At 39.7% G+C, this 21,650-nt stretch overlaps 1 protein-coding gene and 1 long non-coding RNA gene across 18 annotated transcripts in view; one reads left to right on the top strand and one right to left on the bottom strand.

Annotated features, from left to right (window-relative positions):
• Positions 1-21,650, top strand: part of LOC145529133 (uncharacterized) — a 100,720-nt gene that overhangs the window by 35,870 nt on the left and 43,200 nt on the right. Inside the window, exon 3 of one of the 2 annotated variants that reach the window (XR_014070949.1) lies at positions 10,922-11,531. The exons of the other annotated variant lie outside the window; for it this stretch is intronic. This is a non-coding gene — a long non-coding RNA (uncharacterized LOC145529133). Of the gene's footprint in view, positions 1-10,921; positions 11,532-21,650 lie in introns of those variants that run through there. 2 annotated transcript variants of the gene reach the window in all.
• Positions 11,663-21,650, bottom strand: part of MBNL2 (muscleblind like splicing regulator 2) — a 165,607-nt gene continuing 155,619 nt past the window's right edge. For all 16 annotated transcript variants that reach the window (XM_081548857.1, XM_081548860.1, XM_081548858.1 and 13 more), the window contains one exon: positions 11,663-14,465. In XM_081548857.1, the coding sequence (XP_081404983.1) occupies positions 14,451-14,465 (15 nt within the window). In that variant the 3' untranslated portion in view covers positions 11,663-14,450. The remainder of the gene's footprint in view (positions 14,466-21,650) is intronic.

Raw genomic sequence — 21,650 nt, 5'->3', positions numbered from 1 at the left:
TTGTGTACATGAAGTATCCCTGTTTATTCAAGTCTTTCAAAAAAAGTTGAAAAATTTTCTCAAAAAGTCTTTATCCATCTTTTATAACTGGCATCTTGCTTGAAAACTTATTTTTAAATTGCTGTTCTGTACAGTTATACAATTTTTATTTTTTGTGTGGCAGAGACCACCTTGGTTATCATTAAAGGTGTTTCCCTTTCTTCCTAGACCCACATCTTCTTGGCCTCCCTTCCATGTACATGTGACTGATCTCTGAAAGATGGAATGAGGGTAACCATGCTATATCCCACATTGAGGTCTGGCCCATAAAAACTTCCTCTGTGGCCCCCTATCCCTTCCCTCTGAGGTGCTGGATGTAGATGCCAGAAAGGCTTGGGAAACCACATGTTGAATAGGGTGGCCTCTCTATCAGCCGGGTCCCCAGGTGACTAGGTAGCATGGAGGCCCATCTCTCACCTGCTCCAATTAAATTAGCTTTACATGATGAGACACAATTTGTATTTTATTAAGCCACTGAGTTGTATCTCAGTTGTATTACAATGAATATGATTATCTTAATGAATGCATGGTAATTCTAATTCCAGCAAGTCGATAAGCACATCTATTAATTTAAATATTTATCCGTTGATTCTTCAGTGTTTTCCACATAAAAATTGGGGCTTCCTTGGTGGTTCAGTGTTAAAAAAAAACTCTGCCTGCCAAGGCAGGAGATATAGGTTCAATCCCTGGATATGGAAGGTCTCCTGGAGAAGGGAATGGCAACCCACTCCAGCATTCTTGCCTGGAGAATTCCATGGACAGAGGAGCCTGGTGGGGTACAGTCCATGGGGTCTCAAAGAATCAGGCATGACTTAGCAACTGAGCATGCATGCACACATGCATGCTAAAATTAACATCATTTGTTAATTAAAATTCTATAATGAATAATGAGCTTTGCTTGATTTCTTTCCTATTTTTTTAATAGGTTTTCTTCTTTTTTGTATTACAGTACTAAGACCTGTAAAATTCTGAATCAAACTAGCAAAGGTTTGCAAGTTGCCTTGCTCCTAATATTCAAGGGTGTTCTTTTAATATTTTGCCATTAATTGCATGCCTGGTACACTTTTGTATGTATATCCTTTTTCAGGATATGGAAATTCCCTATTATTACTAATGTGTCAAGAGATTTTTTAAAAATCATAAATGGAAGTTATTTTATTTAATGATATATATATGTCTTTGGGAAAATGTGTTTCTTCATTAACCTGATAATGTGCAAATACATCTGTTTTGTGAGTGATATTCACTATAATTTTAGCTGAGGCTCAAAATTAATAAATCCACTTTAAGAAGTAGATTCTCAATATTATCTATTTAGTTTCTATTTTGAGGAAAATTTCTCTTACATTTATTATTCTCTTCTTTATACTTTCTTGGGACTTACGCTGCTTTTTTTAAACTAACTTCTTAATGCAGATGTTAAATTAGTTTTGAGTCTTTCTTTCCTAATATTAAATATTTCAGCTGTACATTTTCACTCATCATTTTATTTGCATCTTTAAAGTTTGTATATATTTCATTATTGTTCAGTTCAATATTTTAAATTTCCATTGTTCTTTCATTTAGAGCACTGTTTTAAAATTGTTAAGCAAGCAGAGTTTCCAGTTACTTTATATTAATTTCTAACAATTGCATTTTTTAAACCAGGAAAGTGTGATTGGATATGCATTATTTGTGATTTATTATTGCTGCTAAGTCGCTTCAGTCGTGTCCGACTCTGTGCGACCCCATAGACGGCAGCCCACCAGGCTCCGCCATCCCTGGGATTCTCCAGGCAAGAATACTGGAGTGGGTTGCCATTTCCTTCTCCAGTGCATGAAAGGGAAAAGTGAAAGTGAAGTCGCTCAGTCATGTCCGACTCTTAGCGACCCCGTGGACTGTAGCCTACCAGGCTCCTCCGTCCATGGGATTTTCCAGGCAAGAATACTGGAGTGGGGTGCCATTGCCTTCTCCGAGGTTTGCATTAATGGCCTGGCACAGAGTAAATTTTAAAAAATGTTCCCTATGTGCAAGAAAGTGATGCATATTCATCTTTTTGAGTTCTATGCTTATTAGGTCAAGCATGTTGATATGATCTTTAAATATTTCAATTGTCTCCTCATGTACTTGATCTTGCTTGGTCAGTCAATTACTAAGCAGATGTATAAATTTTCTATGATGAGGATCTCTGAGAGTTCTATTAATTTTTGCTTATATTCAATTTTTGTTTGATATTTTGCATTTATGTTTAATGTGTATGCCCATATAGAATTGATTTTCTTTATGATCTGATCATTTGACATAGCCTTTTAAATTCTCTAGTATTGGCTCTTGGCTTTAAAATTTATTTTGTCTGGTATTAACGTGGTTATACCTGGTTTCTTTCGGTTTGTTTTTTCTAGTTTCTCCTCTTTCTCCTCTGACTTTCCAACTTTCTGTGTACTTATATTTTAGAAATGCTTATTGTAAACATCACATGCCTAGGGTTCTTTAAAAAAAAATCCACCCTGGCAAAGATATAGCAGAGAGTTCAGTCTATTTATATTTATTGTCAATAATGATATTTGCATTTATTTTACTATCTGATTTTGTGAATTCTATATATTTTCTATTTTTTCAGTTTCTTTTTATTTCCCTTTCCCCACCTTCTTTTGGATTGGTGGTTCCCCCCCCAACCCCCATTTGATAGTTGTACTCATTGTGGTTACTCTTAGTGGTTAACTTGGAACACTGTCTTTGAAACTGTGAGTTGTGAAAATAATTTTGTGATTATTGACCAAGACTTTAAAAAAAGTATATAGAATAGAATGGTAAATGGAGTAGTAAAAGGGAAAATATTGTTTTCATGACCATGTTTTTACAGATATATGTATATTTCAGATATATGTGTATTTCAGGTATATCTGAAATATACATTTATATATATATATACATATATATATACACACATACATATATAGCTTGGAACATGGCTTGTTATTATTATTGCCTCCATTAGCCCCACTAGTCTGCTGATTTTATTTTCAATCATTCTAACATAGCCAAATAGCAATACCCTGTAGAGCCATTTTGGAGGCTGAAGCAAAACGAAAAATGTGTACTTTTCAGAATTTGTTCTCATACATAAAATATATACACTTTTCAAAGTATTTTCTTCTGTTGTGGACCAAGTGAAAAAAGTTAATGAAAGATCAACAGCTGAAACACCAGAATATACAGAAAGCCCCCGCATGGCCTAGTCTGACGTCAGCTGGTGTCTAACCCAGACGCCATGTGCAAGCCGATGGGAAAGGTCAGCTCCCTCTGCACAGGGTAGCAGGTCAAGCAAACAATTGTGAGCAGCCTTGCTCACAATTTTGATACTTTGTTCATGGACTTTTCCCCCATTAGTTTTGATTTTTAAAATATTATACTAGCAGTATTCTTTACATGAATTACTGGATATTTTTTATCAGTCATCCTAGGTGGGCGAGCAAACATGAATCAGCCCTGCTGACCATGTCGGCCTTGGGGCCCCTGCTGCAGGCCCATACTTCCTGGGATGGGTCCAGTTTAGCTTTTGATCTCCCGTGCCACTTAGAGCTGGGCACGAGCCACCAGGCAAAGAATGGATTTAGTGCTTGCTCACATTAAAATATTCCCATTAAAAAAAAAATCTCTGAGCATTTTTTACTTTCTTGATAGCTCCTCAGTGCATATGAAGAGAAGTTTTTAATATTTTATCCAGCTGTCTGTTTTTCCCTAGAGGCTCATTCATTGTGTTTATTCTATTTATTGCCCCCAGAAATGGAAGTCTGGAAGGTTCATTACCACAAGATGTAAAAAAATATGACTTATCTGCTGAGTTCAGCCAGTGTCTAATGACTAGCCACTGCTTTACCTAATTCCACTGAGAGACAACCTGTTCAGTTCAGTTCAGTCGCTCAGTTGTGTCTGACCCTTTGCGACCCCATGGACTGCAGCACGCCAGGCTTCCCTGTCCATCACCAACTCCAAGAGCTTGCTCAAACTCATGTGCATCGAGTCGGTGATGCCATCCAACCATCTCATCCTCTGTCGTCCCCTTCTCCTCCTGCCTTCAATCTTTCCCAGCATTAGGGTCTTTTGCAATGAGTCGGTTGTTTACATCAGGTATTGGAGTTTCAGCTTCAGCATCAGTCCTTCCAATGAATATTCAGGACTGATTTCTTTTAGGATGGACTGGTCTGATCTCCTTGCAGTTCAAGGGACTCTGAAGAGTCTTCTCCAACACCACAGTTCAAAAGCATCAATTCTTCATCTCTCAGCAACCCCAATTAACCTTTCCAGGAGCAGGGCTGACAGATGGTCCTCCTGGAAAAATGATTCATACAGAGTAATTCCTTTTAAATGGCAAACTTTTCAAAGTTTGATTTATTTTTTCAAAGATAGTTAATGCTTTTATGTTCTAGGCACAGTTCTAAGAGTTTGGTGTATGTTAACTCAAATCTCACAACTACCTTATGTGGTAAACACTATTATTAGTCAGCTCTTTTTCACAGAGAAGGAAGACAGAACTAGAGGTTCACTCAGCTGCCTGTGATCACACGGAGAGTGATGAATCAGGATTTGAACTGGGCTTCCCAGGTGGCACAGTGGTAAAGAATCCACCTGCCAAAGCAGGAGATAGAAGAAATGTGGTTCGATCCCTGGGTCGAGGACAACCCACTCCAGTATTCGTGCCTGGGAAATTCCATGGACAGAGGAGCCTGGCGGGCTACAGTCCACACGGTCACAAAGAGTGGGATACAAGTGAGCACACACATGCAATGCAATGTCAGCTTGGCTACTGGTGTCGCCCTCTTAACTGCTATGCTGTAGGGCCTTCACACGTCACAGGGCGTGATGCAGTTAGCCCAGACCAAGGAGCAAAGGGCTCCCAGACTGACCCATTTTCCTGGCTCCTGTACTGGTGCATATGGGTAGAATATATGAAAATGAGTCCCGGTGTCCACAGCTAGTCATCAACTCATGCACTAAATATGTCAGTTGATTTCTGTAAAGATTTCTACCAGAGCAAAACCAAATATGTGGCTTTTATTCAAAACATATTGATGACTCTTGAAGGAGTTGAGATCATCTCAACATTGATTATGTGTATGTGTTTCTTAATTACTCCCTGCTGTCTTAATGGGCACCTTGGTCAATAGTGCAGATCAGTTGTATTAATTCCTGAGTGTGACCCCCTTCAACTTGTAAATGTCATGATTGATGGAGAGGAATCACTTCCATTATTTTGAAATGAATCTGACAGGTGGTGCAGGTCACTTTCTGGAGTTGTATACTCTTGTGCTTTACAGCCAAATCTGGCTCCAGAGTTGTATTTACTGAATACATATTGAATATGCTTTGTTTCAACCTAATATGAAGGTCTTTGGCTTCCATAAGAACCACTTTGATCTTTTTTTTTTCTGGCTTCTTTTCAAAGAAATACTGACAAAGAGCTCAGGAATACAAAAGACTAAGAGTAAAAATTTAGATCAAGTGAAACATGACTTTCTCTGGTGCCTTTAAAAAATAAAAGCTATGTTTCCTCTAAAAGTGTGTGAAATTTTGGGAATCCACAATAAAAAAATACTTCAATGTTGACTTTTTTCTTCTTCTTTTTCTTAGATAATTAATTCAGTACCCTCTCAGGCGAGACACTTTCATAGGCAAATAATTTTCTTTATCTAAAAGAATCAAATTATGACGTTGAATACAGTTCTTGCTTGAAAGGAACTCCAACATTTGGAGAATGGAATTAGTAAATGATAGAGGTGGCTTTCTGTCAGAGTCTGGATTTTCTGAGACGCAGACTTGGAGGTGGGGATTCCTACCCGTGTGGAAGGGGAGGAGGCACAGCTGGGCGAAGGGAGAGGTTGGGCTGTGACACGATCTCAACAGAGGCCTCAGCCCACACCCTGGGGAGCTTTGGATCCGGGTGCAGTATTTGCCCTGAGTCGGGCATAGCTGGGGGCCTTTACACTCGTGTCAACCCACTGGTCAAGGGCCCTGCTGGGGGAGAGGGCGAGACTTTGGACAAGGCAGTTCTCTTTAGTCAATGCAATTCCGGAAGAAGGCTGACAGCTGCGGCCTGAAACTAGGGTCTTTGCCAGTGGCATCAAGTCAAGATGAGGTCACTGGAGGGGGGGGGGTGTTCCTAATCCAAGATGATTGGTGACGTTCTAAGAAGATAACATGAAGACAGACACCCAGGGGAAAGGCACTGGGATGATGGAGACAGGAACTGGAGTTATGCAGCTGTGAGCCAAGGAACACCAAGGAGTGGGGGCCACCATCGGAAGCTGGGGCCTTCCCCACTGGCTCAGCGGTAAACAATCCACTTGCAATGCAGGAAATGCAGGAGATGCTGATTCGATGATCCCTGGATCAGGAAGATCCCCTGGAGGAGGGCATGGCAACCCACTCCAGTATTCTTGCCTGGAGAATCCCATGGACAGAGGAGCCTGATGGGCTACAGTCCCTGGGGTCGCACAGAGTCGAACACCACTGAGCTCTCATGTATGTTGCACCGAAAGCTGGGAGAGGCAGGGATCGAATCTCTCCAGAGCCGCAAAGGGATCTCAGCCCTGCCAGCTCCCTGATTTCAGACTTCAGCCTGGAGGACTGGAGAGAATTCATCTCTGCTGTTGTAAGTCACTCTCTATGGAGGGCTTTCTTAAAGCAAACTTAGGAAAACTATAGTACTCTCTAGCCTTTCTCCATTTTTCACAGGTTGATTTTCCCTCTTTTGTTTCACAGAAAGCTTCTTGAGGGTAGAAACTGGCCTTCCTCCTGTTCATGTTCCTTGAACAGCTTAGCAGGACTTAGTCGGGGCACAGTGAGCATTCATTGAACTGAAATAATTGTAGGCTTCCCCAGAGATAGTGCAGCTCATTATTAGTTATTATAAACCCCCTATAATTTGCCTGTCAGCTTTTGACATTAATTGTCATCGAGGACATAGAAGAGGTGCCTCTTAGTTGCCGAGGGGTGTTCGGATAAAATGAGGAAATAAATACCAATAGGGAAACCCAGGAGCTTACTTTAATATTATTTTAAGAACAGTTACTAACAGTTCTAACACTGAGAACTTGCTACATGTCAGACTCTGTTCTCCATGGTCAGTGCACATCCTTTCATTGAATTGTCATAACGCCTGGTTGAGGGAGATCCTGTTAGACCCAGCTTACCGATGAAAAACATTAATGCTTAGAAGCTGTGAAAAGCAGAGTTGAGAGTCAAACTTGGGCAGTAACACTGTAAAATTTGCTCTCAACCACTAGACTACTGGGAAATGCAGACACTGATCACTCCTTTTGGCAGAACTGAAAAGTCCTCAACTTTGGGTTTACTGATGTGATAGTATTAGTCGCTCAGTCCTGTCTGACTCTTTGAGACCCCATGGACTGTAGCCCACCAGGCTCCTCTGTCCATGGGATTCTCCAGGCAAGAATACTGGAGTGGGTTGCCATTCCTTTCTCCAGAGGATCTTCTCAACCCAGGAATTGAACCCAGGTCTCCTGCCCTGCAGGCAGATTCTTTACTGTCTGAGCCACCAGGGAAGTGTTTATGGATAATAATGTGTTTAGGTTGCTCTCCATAGAAATGTGTTGTGAGACTGTTGAATATCTGTTTCTTCTGTGGTATGCTCGTTACCTCTATATATATAGCCCATCAATTTACTCAATGTATTTAGCTCAGTTGGTAAAGAATTCGCCTGCAATACAGGAGACCCTGGTTCGATCCCTGGCTTGGGAAGATCTGCTGGAGAAGAGATAGGCTACCCACTCCAGTATTCGGGCCTGGAGAATTCCATGGACTGTATAGTCCATGGGGTCACAAAGAGTCTACGTGACTGACCGATTTTCACTACACCACCACGTAGGGAACATGACCCAGGTTCCCGACGCTGCCGTGCTACTTGGAGTATGCTTTTCTTCCATCCTCTGTAAGCCACAGGTTTTATATTTAAGTGAGTGAGTTTCCACCTGTGTCTGCACTGCAGCACTTCTTAGAGGGAGAGCCCAGCAATGAGGACACTTCGTTGCTATTTTGCTTTTTTCTTTCTTTTGAAAGAAAGTTGCTCCCCATAGCTCAGATGCTAAAGAATCTGCCTGCAATGTAGGAGACCTGGGTTTGGATCCCTTGTTCGGGAAGACCCCCTGGAGAAAGGGAATAGCTAGCCACTCCAGTATTCTTGCTTGGAGAATTCTACGGACAGAGTCCATGGGGTCGCATAGAGTCGGACATGACTGAGCGACTAACATTTTCACTTCTTTCTTTAGCAAAAGAAAAATTAGATTCCCCTAATTCAGATCATTTACATTTTCCCATGAGGGCTGATAAGCAAACATCTCCCTTTGTTTATTAATCCAAACTCCTGAAAAAAAATCCATCAGAGTCAAGACATCAGAGAAAGGAGTGACTCTGTGGACACAATTGGATTTTAGGGACATGTGATCCATACGTGGTTTTTATCCAGAAAGTCATGCAACATCTTTTTAGAGACTGCTTCATCAGGAATTAATGGGACATATCCTTATTGGGAAAAATCAGGGAAAATTCAATGGCTTTCAATATTTTTAATTTCATATTGCAGTTTGATTTTAAAAAAGTAGATAACACTGGATATTTTTATTTCAATTTCATATTGCAGTTTGATTTAAAAAACTGGATAACACTGGAGAGATGGGGCAATGTCACACCCCTTTCAGTGGCTTCTGGTCCTAATAAAAAATTAAGCTCATTCCTAAACTTAGAATAGCACTGTGCAGCTCAGAGCTACAGAATATTTCACAAATAGGATTCTCGTGATAGGAAAGAAAACCTGTTTATAAATCCTATTAAAGGATTCTTATGATGGCTTCACCTTGAACCTGGATGAATGCTTTACTCTGAGCTCTTTTCTGAATTTTGGGCCTGAACATTTGCCACAAATAAAGCTCATGTCGACATGACTGTAGAGTTAGGGCAAGCCAGGGCTTGAGAGTTCTGCTGCTCTGTGTGATCTCAAAAGAGTCACTTAATTTTTATGTCTTGATTTCTCAAGTACATTACGGATGTAATAGTTCCTTCATAATGCTAAGGATTGTGTCAAGTATATTTGAACACAACAAAGTTACTTTCTGATTATACTCGATTTCATGAGAATAACTATATGGTTTTCACCAAATTTGGAGGGGAGGTCTGAAATGGTTTTATTGAAATATATGCCAAGTAACACATAAGACATAAGGGCTTCCCAGGTGACGCTAGTGGTAAAGAATCTGCCTACAATGCAGGAGCCACAGGAGATGCAAGTTTGATCCCTGGTTTGGGAAGATCCCTTGGAGGAGGAAATGTCAACCCACTCCAGTATTCTTGCCTGGGAAATCCCTTGGACAGAGGAGGCTGGTGGGCTACAGCCCATGAGGTTGCAAAGAGTCAGATATGACTGAGTGTCTGAGCGTAGTACATCATGGGCCAATTAGTGCATAAGACACTTACGCTGAGCACCTAAAATGACCCCTTAGGTGGGTGAGCCATCTTTTTTTTTTTTCAAAATTGCTGAAGCAGTGGGAGAAAGTGAGGTCACGTGATTGTTGGTCATGCAATTGAAATCACCTGGACAGAGGTTTTCAACTAAGCTGTGGATCTAGTCCTCCTGAGGGCAGACACGGAAAGGTAGTGTTGTCTAGAATCAGGTTACTTGTCACAACAGAACCTCTATGGATCTTGATTAAGAATCTCTGCAGTTGTTAGAACTTAGATTAGTAATTCTCTTTCAATGACCAGTGTGGGTCTCTATACATTTAATAGAAATCTACATGGACTATTTTTCATAGCCCTTGACATGTAAGCTAGTCCCTGGGGAATACTCTCAGTTCCACCCCTTCCCCATCCTGCCAACCCATCTCCCACCAAAAGCATGGGGAGCGGGGGGAAGTCATTACTGTGTCCATCCTGTATGAATCATTCTGATTCACAATAACTCAGTCATTTCTACAGTGATAACCCAGTCCAACAGCAATGGTAGTCTAATATTTCCGAGACTCTATTTGGGTGGGGAGTGGGGGAGAAGAACTCATTCTTTAAGTGAGCCAGAATTTCCTTCTCACGGATTTCAGAATGTTGAACTGTATCTTGGTTTGCCTGACTGCCCCTAAAAGCTTTAAAGTGTTGCAAAAGAACTGTGACTAATAATAAACAGAGTATATTTGTGAGTGTGAAACATTTTTTAGCTGGGGGCCGCCCCAAATTAAGATACCTTCCTATTGCCAGATAATTATAGAATCATTTTATATTTTAACATTTTCTATGCTGAAGAGAGAAATTAGTTTCATCCTCTCAGGTTTAAATTTCTCTTTTGACTTTGATGTAGTACCAGAAAAAGTCAGTCTACTCATGAAAATTATACTTCATCAACCAGGTGTGAACAATTTTGAGTACAGTTTGTCTTAGAGTTTTCACTTAAAATAACTTGTTCTTGAAGCTTGGCACCTTGAACTTAACTATTAACTGAGAATGTTTTCTTGTCAGGAGTGATTGATATGATAGCAGCTTTTTTAAGATTTTTTTTTTTTTGACGTGGACCATTTTTAAAGTCTTCATTGAATTTGCTACATGTTGCTTCTGTTTTGTTTTGGGTTTTTGGCCATGAAGAATGTGAAATCTTAGCTCCCTGACCAGGGATTGAACCCACACCCCCTGCATTGGAAGGCGAAGTCTCAGCCACCGGACCAGCAGGGAGGTCCCCATCTTTTAAGTCATTGCTCATCCAAACATAGAGCCGGTTTTTCAAACATCTGCAAAAGTATCAAAGTATTTTCACCCTTGGAATTCCTGATGACACTGTTTAAAAATACAAATGCCTTTATTTGTATACCTGGTCTGTTGAATGTTTGTGTTTTCTACTCATAAGGGGTCTCATAACCACTCAGAAGGCCTGAAGCTTTAAACCTGCCCTGAAGAAAATCTTTTCTCCCCATTCCTGCCTTGGCTCATTGAGGGGGTGACTTCTGCCAACCTCTGCACGACCAGGACCCTTCCCACCTTCCTTGAGAAATATCATGGGCCTCAGAGGACAGAGAAAGAAGAAGATGGAGAAGGTGCCCAGCACCTCTCGGGAGGCATGGCTTTGCGGAACACCTGTCCACAGGTGGGCTGCCCAGCTCGAGTGCTCTTCTTGGTCCGCCTGGGGCCAGGATGGCCCCGTAGAACAGGACTCATCCTTCTGCCTCTCTCTGCAGCCTAAGGTCTAAGACACGTGGCTCAACTGGGCTCTCACCTGAAGCAGCCTGTCTCACGGACTAATGGGCACTTTCTTGTCTGTTAATTAAGTGATGTTTTGTTTCCTGTTTGGTTACTGATGTTCACATCTCTTCATATTCAGGCAGAATTCTAAAGTAGGGGGCAGAGTAGTGGGATTGATTTTTATTTCTAATTTCAAAGAATACTAGCAATACTTCCCAAATGATCCTTGTAAATTGTGTTTCCTACTATTAAAAAGCCAGAAAAAAAAAAAAAAAAAACCCAAAAAGCCAAATCAGAAGCCTGCTCTTCTTTGAAGTTACCAAATGTTACCTGTGTGAATGTGAAAACCATTTTGTTTGGCTAATTACCGATCTGTCTCAACAACAAAAAAATGGAAGAAGACCAGAAATCCTTTTAAATGCTTCTTTTATTTCATTGGTTGTATATTGGGTGAGTGAACTGAATATTACAACCAAAACATAGAATTGATACGAATTAGACTCCTGTTTACACTGTAAGGTAATGAGTGAGGGAATTCTTTAAGTGTTACGGAGAGTTTTAGTAGAAATGTTACCAGTGATATGGCTCAAAGAATATTTAGGTGAAGTGCTGTTACATCCTGAAAACAAAGAGTGAAATGTGGTTCTCACACAAGTGACGAGTTCATCTCTTAACTACAGTATTTGTTGAGTTGCTATCTTCATGTCTTGGTATTGGTGATTTTGTTTTTGTAATTAAACAAAGCATTTAAGATTTATTCATCATAGTCAGACTTCTGAATATAAACAAACTTTTGGCAAATAATATTTATACAGAAAAATAGTTTTAGATCCTCTCAAATCCCAGAATTATTCTATAAAATTACATTATAAATAAATAAAAAGCAAAATCTGTTGTACATATATTTGTACATCTATGCATTTGCCTTGCCTCCTCCTTACTGTAAATGGCATATTTATGACTCTTTGCATATTATAATCACAATTCTGGAAAAGTGGATATCATAGTAAAAATACAGTCTTCTATATTTGCTTAGGGATATAGGTGATATTTTTGATGTTCCGTTGTTAAAGGGCTGGAAATAGTTGTGTGCTAATAATTTTAAAAATCAAAACCATGAAACAAAAGAAAAAAAAGAAAGACAATGTAACAACAATTAGTCTACTACAAAAATATTTCGGTGATTCCCATAATTTATGTTTTAGTAATGTATACTAAGTTTTCAATGAGTTTAAGTGAATTAACAAAGAAAAAAAGAAGAAAGAAAATAAGTTTGAATGTTTTAGGCAAGTTGTAGCATAACTACATTGTTATAGTTGAGAAAATTACAAATATCAATAATACATAAAGATGAAACTACCAAAGAAATACAAGTTAGATACAATACTTTTCCACAAATTAAAACAAATGCAACAATACAAGCACTATGTAAGATTACACTTAGAATGTAATTTTTTTTGATAGGGTTATCAAATCTACAATATAAATAGTCATTAGACTCTGATCAATATTAACTAAAATGGCAGATTTCTTTTTTTCTCAAACAAAAGTGATATGGTTGGTGCATCTAGTTTTCAGAACAGGCGGTGATGCCAAAATTTAAAATATTTTACATTCAATCTCAAAAGTCAAAATACTTCAATCACTAATATGTTCACAAAGAAAATGGATGTTTTAAACAGTTACACATAATAGTCATTTATAACAGCTGTTTTGTTTTTTAAACAATAATTTAAAAACTATGTAGGTACTGTATAGGCTATGTGCAACATATAAAATGTGAAATATGAAATATTTGGTACGATAGTGCTTAAAATAAACTTTAAAACAAACTTTCTGAACAAAATTTAATTGTATCGCTATTACCTTGAAGATCAACCAAGTATTTAAAAAAGTAAACAACATTAAAATATGTTTCATCCATATATAGTATATATATGTATGTGTATATATAATATGTATGTACTTGTATTAAAGTTTTTTATACTTTTGAGACATAAAATATGCTTTAAGGTGAAAGAATTAAAAGAACTTATTTTTTTTTCCATGCTGTAGTCAGTTACAACCCTTTAATCCAACTTTTGAAATGCAAAACAGTAATGGATTTTTTAAAAAGTGAAACTATCTACTTGCTGTTTACGTAGTAATTTAGATTAAAGTCACAGTCAAATTTTCAGTGACTAAACTCAAACTTACTTAAATTAGAATATTATACAGATCTCCCCACCTACAGCTTCCTTGTTTGTCTAGGTTTTTAGTTTAGAAGAGTTATACAGTAACAGGCAACCGGATGGTGAGTTGGAAAGACTGATCCCTTCGGTTAGACTGTTGGCGTGGGCCTCGCATGCTTGTCAAGCTGGATGAAGTCTGGCAAAATCTAGGCACTTCTACAAAGTCTCTCTTATAAAACAACTTTAAAAATATACTTGTAAAATAATACCTTCAAGACTTTGTTTGGTTAGGTATGAAACTCACACCGTACAAAGTTTCTTTTTCATCTATTAATGTTATTCTAGAATCACATGATTCAATGCGGCGTCTCCAGGCAAACCAAATACCACACTTCGATGTGTCCCCAGGACTTGTGCTTGAATTTCCATTCAAATTTTAGACCTGCAGGACAGGTAACGGTTTTACTTCACTTCTCATCTTTGCTGCAGCATTCGTGTTGTCAAGAAGTGAAACACAGCTCTGATCCAGTGGGTAAAATGAAATGACAGTAATTGAAGTTAGAATTGAACCTGCCCCTGGAATAGGTTTTTTTCTTTCTTTCTTTTTTTAAACTAATGCTAATTGCTTATTGCTAACTTTGAAATATTCTGAGTCGAAATGAATAAATTGGTTGGACTTTCTGCATCAGCTATAGTTATGGAGATAAGACAATATTCCTAGGACAGAAACTATGTTTAGAAACCCTTTAAAAGTAAACTTTATCCTTTATGTCCTTTAACATCACAGCTGGTCTCAGGTAGTTAACTATCTTAGGTTGGAATATACTAAGCATACCATATTTAATACTCATATATGATATAGCAGCACTAGCTTCTTAGAGTTGTGGTCTGTCCAGAAGAACTAAATCTTTATTTAGCATGCAGTTTGTGGCAATTCTATTGAGGAGGGAACAGGATAGTATGTACAGTAACAATGTTTAGTTATTCTCAATGCAGATTCTTGACATTCCATTCCGTTTCTGCTGATTATTTCAGAATTATCTGTTAAAGAAAAAGACAAGTGTGATTTAGACCTCCTTCCTGAGAGAAGAGAACTAGTTAAGTCTTACTCTTTGAAAACAGACATTTAAAAATAGGAATTTTCTGCCACTTCTCATAATTCTGATGCAATTATAATTTTGCATAATCCCCACACCCTTCATGCTGAAAATATTTAGACTTAAGCACTGATGCTGTGCAGCCACTGTCAAGAAAGGTGATTCAAATGCACAGCATTTTCTGTAAAACTGACTGCATACATGTTGGCATGCAGTGTGTTTAGATCTTAATTTCCTTTTTTAGTTTTGTCTTTGTATCTCCTACTTATATATTCAATTATTATTCAATTAATATTCATTAATGTGATCAGGAAGTCTAATCAATGAATTAGTTTGTACACAAAATGTTATCTGTAAAGATTAAGTATAAATGTTTAAAAATGTGTAATAAATTAAGTAATATTTATCTATTAACTTGCATTTATCAGTCAAACATATATTCCCATTAAAAGTAATTTTGTTCCCAAGATACAATCACAAGTTTCAAGTTCAGGAACTGTTTAAATGTCCCATATTAAAGAAACAAGAGATTACATTCTAATAAAGCAATTACAACAGTCAGTAATTCCTAAAGCACAGATAAAACTAAACCATCAAATGCAAACCATGGTTCTTGGAGTTTGATCTCAGTTCATTTCCAACTCTATAACTTTGAGAAGGACAGGGAGCTTGTCCTGTGTGACCCGCTCAACTAAGTGTCAAGCTTAAAAGCCAAGCTTTTGACATATTTTAACAAAAATATTTATTTTTTGTGCAATGCTTTGACCAAACTTTGTGCAATTAATAACAAAATGTTTATTTATTAGAAAGCCAAGAGTCTCTGTTTATGAACTAACCAGTAAAAATTCTTCATGGTCAAGGTCAGTCACTGTTCCTACACTCTGGGATCCAATTCCCAATAAGAGCCTCATTTCTACAATTTCTTACCCCATTACGTTAGAATTTATAACATGGATTTTTTCACTTTAAGTGGGTATTTCTGCAGTTAATATAAAACAGTTTTAATACATACATTTAAATAATTTCTCCCATGAAATAAGTATGAGATTTATTCTATGAGAATATAAGATATGTATAGAACTGATAAAACTAGAGGAAGAATTTGTGTATGTTAAATACTTATACTAAATTGAAAACTCAAAACTTTGGATAAGACCATTTTTTTGTTTTTCAGAAAGTTCTAGGAATTTAAAATTAATTGAGAAAAAATATCTCATGTACTCATATATGAATAAAAATAATGATATGATTTATATGTAAATATTATCATAATATCTTTGAATAGTCATTGCCTATAGCCAATATTCAAATTCTTCAGATGGTTATAACTTCATTTTTAGATTTAGACATTTGAGTATTAAATAGGAATTAGTCTACTTTATCCCTTAACTTCCATCCTGTCTGTAAGGTTTCCAAATAAGAATGTGCCCCAGGACATGAGATCATGTCCTGTTTTTTCTCTTTTGTTTTACTTTAGTAAAGTCTCTGTAAAATATTTATGGAAAACAAATGTTCAGTTTCTTACATTAAAATAGAATAATACATGTTTTAGAATGTATTCACATTCTTCCTTATTAACTGAAATGAAAATGCCATATAGAATGAAAATTCCTAACCACCTGGAAAGAAAAAGTATCTAACAGAGAGCCCAGGAATGGGCAAATCTGTAATTATAGAAGGTAGTCACAATGACTTGAATTTGATGGACCAGGTCTAACTGAACTAGAAGTCAACCTTGAAACTGGGCTCACCCAGACTGCTTTCCCCCTCTGCCCCAGCCTACACACAATCCATCATGTGGATAAAGACACATAAATTAAATGTCTTTATCAGGCACTACTGACCTCTAAGCTGTGTTTCCTGGCATCTTGGCCAGAAAACTCTGACCATAGCCTAGTCTAAGTCTTGGGGTAGCTTGAGGACCGTATGTGTGGTATTAAGAAAGGAATTATGCCCCTAGCAGCTATGAGTTTCAAGAAGCTTAAGAGATTTGATCTTAGAAGGAAGAAAAGCTTTGGGTGTTTCATTTTTTGGTGGTAGCATTTTTCTAAAAAAATACCATTGGATTATTAAATTTCTTTTCTGTGAAATATAGCTTGGTACAGTCTGAGTGAAGTGTACTCTGGGGTGAAATACATTCAGGAATCCAGATGAGGACCAGTTACCAGCTGAGAGCCTCTTATGAACTCCTGAATGTTTGATTGCTGCTTCTGATATTAGAAGCACATGACATTACAGGTCTCAGGACCCACACGGAGGGGAGGACAGTCTCCACCAGGAAGAAACCTCTGGCGGGAAGCGGAGGGCCAAGTGGGCGTGTGTCAAGTGGGAAGGGTGTGGAGGAGCTGTTTTGAGGGCAAGAGGGCTCTTCTGTCTAGTTTTTCATATGGCTTTTCCTTAGGTTGTATTTTAAATTCACTCCAAAAAACCGTAATTTAAAAATAGGATGAATAGGGAATTTTGTGTGTTTTCTGCTGTCTCTCCTTGGAGAGTCTTCACACCAATTCTATACGAACGTATAAACTATGCTCTATACATGAAAACTTCAGCCTCCATTGTAATTTCAATAGCCAAGAGGACCAAAAGCTTTAGGAGGTACCTGAATATTTCAATATATCTAGGTACAAAGCATATATTCCTAAAGGAGCAAGCTTATATATGGTCCTGGGAACATCAGTTCTGAATCCGATATGACAAACCCTAATCCTGAGCTGGTCCCACTTACAAAAAAAATTGTTAATTAAACCACAGTTCTTGAAAGTGACCTGCACAGACCAGCTGTCAGTGGCGTCCTTCCTGCCCTGTACCCGTCAAACCCGAGGCTCATACCCAAAGTTCCTTCCTCAATCTCCAGGCACCAAGGCTCAGACTTTTTTTGGAAAAGGCAGTCGCAAACTCCGCTGGGGTCTGCCAGCGTTTGTGTAAGTCAGAGAAATAGCTACCATGCTGGGTCTCCTAAAAGTCCCCTCTCTGAAGCATCCTTATTGTTTTGGTTGGTTTTCATTTTAACAGATACTCCCCTGATTTTCCAGGAGGTCCTGAGAAATATCTATCAGAGTCTGAAGAGTTAGGTCACTATTTGGCAGACACGGGAAAGGCAGTATGAGCAGTGTTAGCTGGCTTGCCTGATGTACCAAGTACTTGTGCAAACCAGCATGAGCTTAGAGATGTTAGCTCACCCTGATCCCTGGCACGGGAGTCCCCTCCAGGGCATAGTGACAGTCTGCAGTGGGACCAGGAGAAGCAGTGATTCTAAGGAGCAGGTCTGTACCCCTGATGGTGCCAGAGGAGATGCTCAGAACCCCCTGGGAGTTTGGGAACCAGGGAGACGTGAAGCCATGGGGTGGAGTCTGGAGTGGACAGAGCATGGAATGCTGGGTGGGAGGCAGCAGTGACTAGTCTGCAGGAACCAGATGCGTAGAAGTTGCTGATGGACTTGTGAGCTGCTGGATGCTCCCAACCCTGCCAGGTCTTCCTTGCCTGGGTGGTCAACCATATCCTACCCTAGGCCTCCTCTGGACAGATGCTGCAAACATGTCTGCTTATGTAATTGGAGCCCCTACCCAATCAGAGTTCCACTGCTCCAGCTTCCAAGGAGCCCTGGCAAGCTACATGATAGGAAAAAGGAATCGAATCAGTAAAAGCGTCTGTCTACAATGCAGGAGACCTGGGTTCGATCCCTGGGTTGGGAAGATCCCTGGAGAAGGAAATGGCAACCCACTCCAGTACTCTTGCCTGGAAAAATCCCATGGATGGAGGAGCCTGATAGGCTACAGTCCATGGGGTTGCAAAGAGTCAGACACGACTGAGCGACTTCACTTCACATTGAACAAATCTGTTCATCTCTCTGGTAGACTAGATCCTCAAATAAGTATTATTTTCTATAACAGAATCATGATGAAGAAGGGGATTAAATTATTAAAATAAGATTTTAGCTAATCTTTCATTGTCAAAGTCTTGAACTGAAAGCATTATTTTCAATTTCTTTTTTCCACTAAAAGGAGGACACACAAAAATGAGAATAGCTGATGTCCACAGAATCGGTGATTCTATTTTTTTAAAACAAAGACACATGATCTCAAATCATGACTGCATTCATAAATCTTCAGTGGACCCCCTAGTTGTAACAAGACTGTCTGTAAGGCAAAACTATCAGCTGGCTGCAGCAATGAGCATCTCCTCTGGTGGTCAGATTTAAGAACATAATGATTCTGCTTAATCCACATCCTTAAATTATTCCTATATGAGCCCAGTACACAATCAGTCTCATTTTTATTTATTGAAGACAAAATATGAATGGACCCAAAGAACATCAGAAGGGTTGTTTTCCCACCTAATGTGTTATGAGGAGCCATTTAATAACACTGCATCCCCAGTGAAGTGCCTACCATTGACTTATAGTGTAATGGCTCCTCCGTCCATTGGATTCTCCAGGCAAGAACACTGGAGTGGATTGCCATTCCCTTCTCCAGGAGATTCTCTCAACCCAGGGATTGAACCTGGGTCTCCTGTACTGCAGGCGGATTCTTTACCATCTGAGCCATCAGGGAAGCCCCAGTGTAGTGGGAGTCAAGCTCACTGCAAAGAGGACTGGGTTGGGCACTGCCTGAAGACTCAGCCTATGAGGGCCAGGCAGGAAGTGTGCATAAGTGGGTAGGTCGGTTAGGAAGTGTAGCAGATGGAAGGGCGCCTGCCTAGAAGGAATGGAGCGGCAGCTACTCAGCTCCAGCCAACTGTCACCTGCAGAAACCTGAACTTTATATGGCCTGACCTTTCCATTTGCCAGAAGCAGCTAGAAATTCAGCCACTGATCCACACTGTGGCAAACACAGCTCTGTATGGGTTAGCTATATCTTTGGGCTGAATTTAGCTATGAGTTGCTGCCAGTTTGCGTTTTCCTTGAGCCTTACTTACTTTCTTTTAATTAATTAATTTTTGGCCCCACTGGGTCTTCGTTGCTACACGTGGGCTTTCTCTAGTTTGGGCGAGTGGGGGCTACTTTCTAGTTGCGGTGCTTGGGCTTCTTATCGCAGCGGCTTCTCTTGTTGAGGAGCACAGGCTCTAGGGCAGGAGGGCTTAGTTGCGCCGAGGCATGTGGGATCCTCCCGGACTAGGGATCGAACCTGTGTCCCCTGCATCAGCAGGCGGATTCCCAACCACTGGACCACCAGGGAAGCCTGAGCCTTACTTTTTCGGAGGAGATATCTGCTAAGCCTGGATTGCTAGCTTCCTGAGCTGGACAGCAGCCAAGGCTGCAGGCATCATGCAGGGAGGTGGCAGTGGTGATGGTGGGCAGGATCGAGACAGCGGGTGTGACAGGGAGTTAATCTTGCAACTTTCAGACAGTTTTCTTTCACCCAAAGAAGCTGGGTCCTTGACCAGCTGGCACCCTCTACCTAAGAAGAAATGGCTGCCTCTCTCTTGACTGATTCACCAGACATGAAGTATACACATTGCCTTGTCTTTTCCAAGATGATGATGGATTCAGACTGAGTCACTCATGGGCCCCTACCTTTGGTGTGCGCTTGAAAAAGAGCTGACCAGAGTGAGAAATGCACTCAGTGGAAAGCAAAACAGTCTGTGCAGAGGCTGAAACACTGAACCTGACTGCAGCATGATCTCAACAGCTGAACTAACTAGCACTTAAGCAAGAGGGTTCAAAGAAGACAAACCAATATATAATCTCCTCAGTGCTTCAGAGGCGTCAAGTATTAATACATTCTGAGTTTTCTACCTTGTGGTTGATCTCCAGGAAATGTACATATAAATAATTTTGGAAATGTACATATAAATAATTTTGGAAATTGTAGGCTTCCAGAAGACTTCTAGATGTGTTCACACTTCTTATGTAAATGGGTTCATGGCAGACATTCAGAGATGTCAGATGAGTTATCCTTTAAAATGTTAGCTCAATATTAAGTTCAGTAAGAACTCTTACTGCTTGGCTTAAATGATAGGAATAAACATTTCAGTGAAAAGACAAACTGTTTCAAGGGACCCAAACCATGAGAAACAATTAGAAAAGAGGACTAATGAATGTTTTAATTAAACATTCAATACAGTCTTTGTAATGTTGAGTCTGGAGAGGCAGATAACATATACCTTATCAAATATTTGTGTGGCCTTGCTGAAATCTAAAGGAATCCTAATGGATCTGGATACCACTAGCATAAGAGCTCAAGTGGACCCTCCTAACCAGGAGTGTTGCATAAACTGAGTCCACAATCAAGTTTCATAAGGTCAGGGTCAGTGTCGCATTCCTCTTCAGATTCCTAGTAACAAGGGTGGGGCTGGCCACATAGCATGTACTTCTTAACTCTCGGTTGCATGGATGGCTGAATAAATAAGAATTTACTGAGGACATAATGCCACAATGTTGGCATTGACAGAAGACCAACAGACCCCTCACAAGTGAGAGGTAACAATGGATGTAGGAAAAGAACCCCTTGGACAATCTATACCTCTTACTCTTTCAGAGAAGCTAAGAATTTAAGAATATCCAAGAAAAAGAAGCATCCATCCCCATCCACCCAACCCATGTTCTCTCTAGATAAAAGGACAGATACTCCAGGCTGGGGGCAGAATCACTCAGAGGATGGAAACACGGCAGGTAAACAAAAATGCCACCTGAGGACAAAATTCTAGACCTGGCAGAGTTCTTAGAAGTCTTTTCCCAGGCATGGCATTGTTTAGTGGCTAAGTCGTGTCTGACTCTTTTGCGACCCCGTGGACTGTAGCCCACCAGGCTCCTCTGTCCATGGAATTTCCTGGCAAGAATCCTGGAGTGGGTTGCCATGTCCTTCTCCAGGGGATCTTCCTGACCCAAGGATGTAACCCGCATCTCCGGCATTGGCAGCCGGATTCTTTACCACCGAGCCACCAGGGAAGCCCTTTCCCATGGTTACAGGGCCCTGTTTCCTCAGAAAGTAGTTAAAGAAAGGGATGTTTCACTGTATCCTTAAACAAAACTTATTATTAAGCTAAAGACAGAAAACTGAATGGAATTTCCTAAAAATCTTGCCAAGCTAAGGAGGCCTGCCTGTTGTTCACCATCCCAGTACCTTTGTCTTTATTCACAGTTCTGCTGTGCGGTCACTCATGTTCCTCCTCGCTGCTCTCCACTGGCATC

This window comes from Giraffa tippelskirchi, chromosome 12 (genome assembly GCF_054371585.1).
Source record: "Giraffa tippelskirchi isolate mGirTip1 chromosome 12, T2T-mGirTip1v1.2.pri, whole genome shotgun sequence".
In the NCBI taxonomy this organism is placed as follows: Eukaryota; Metazoa; Chordata; class Mammalia; order Artiodactyla; family Giraffidae; genus Giraffa; species Giraffa tippelskirchi.
Note: the sequence above shows the minus strand (reverse complement) of the source record. Positions and strands in the feature narration are given on the sequence as shown.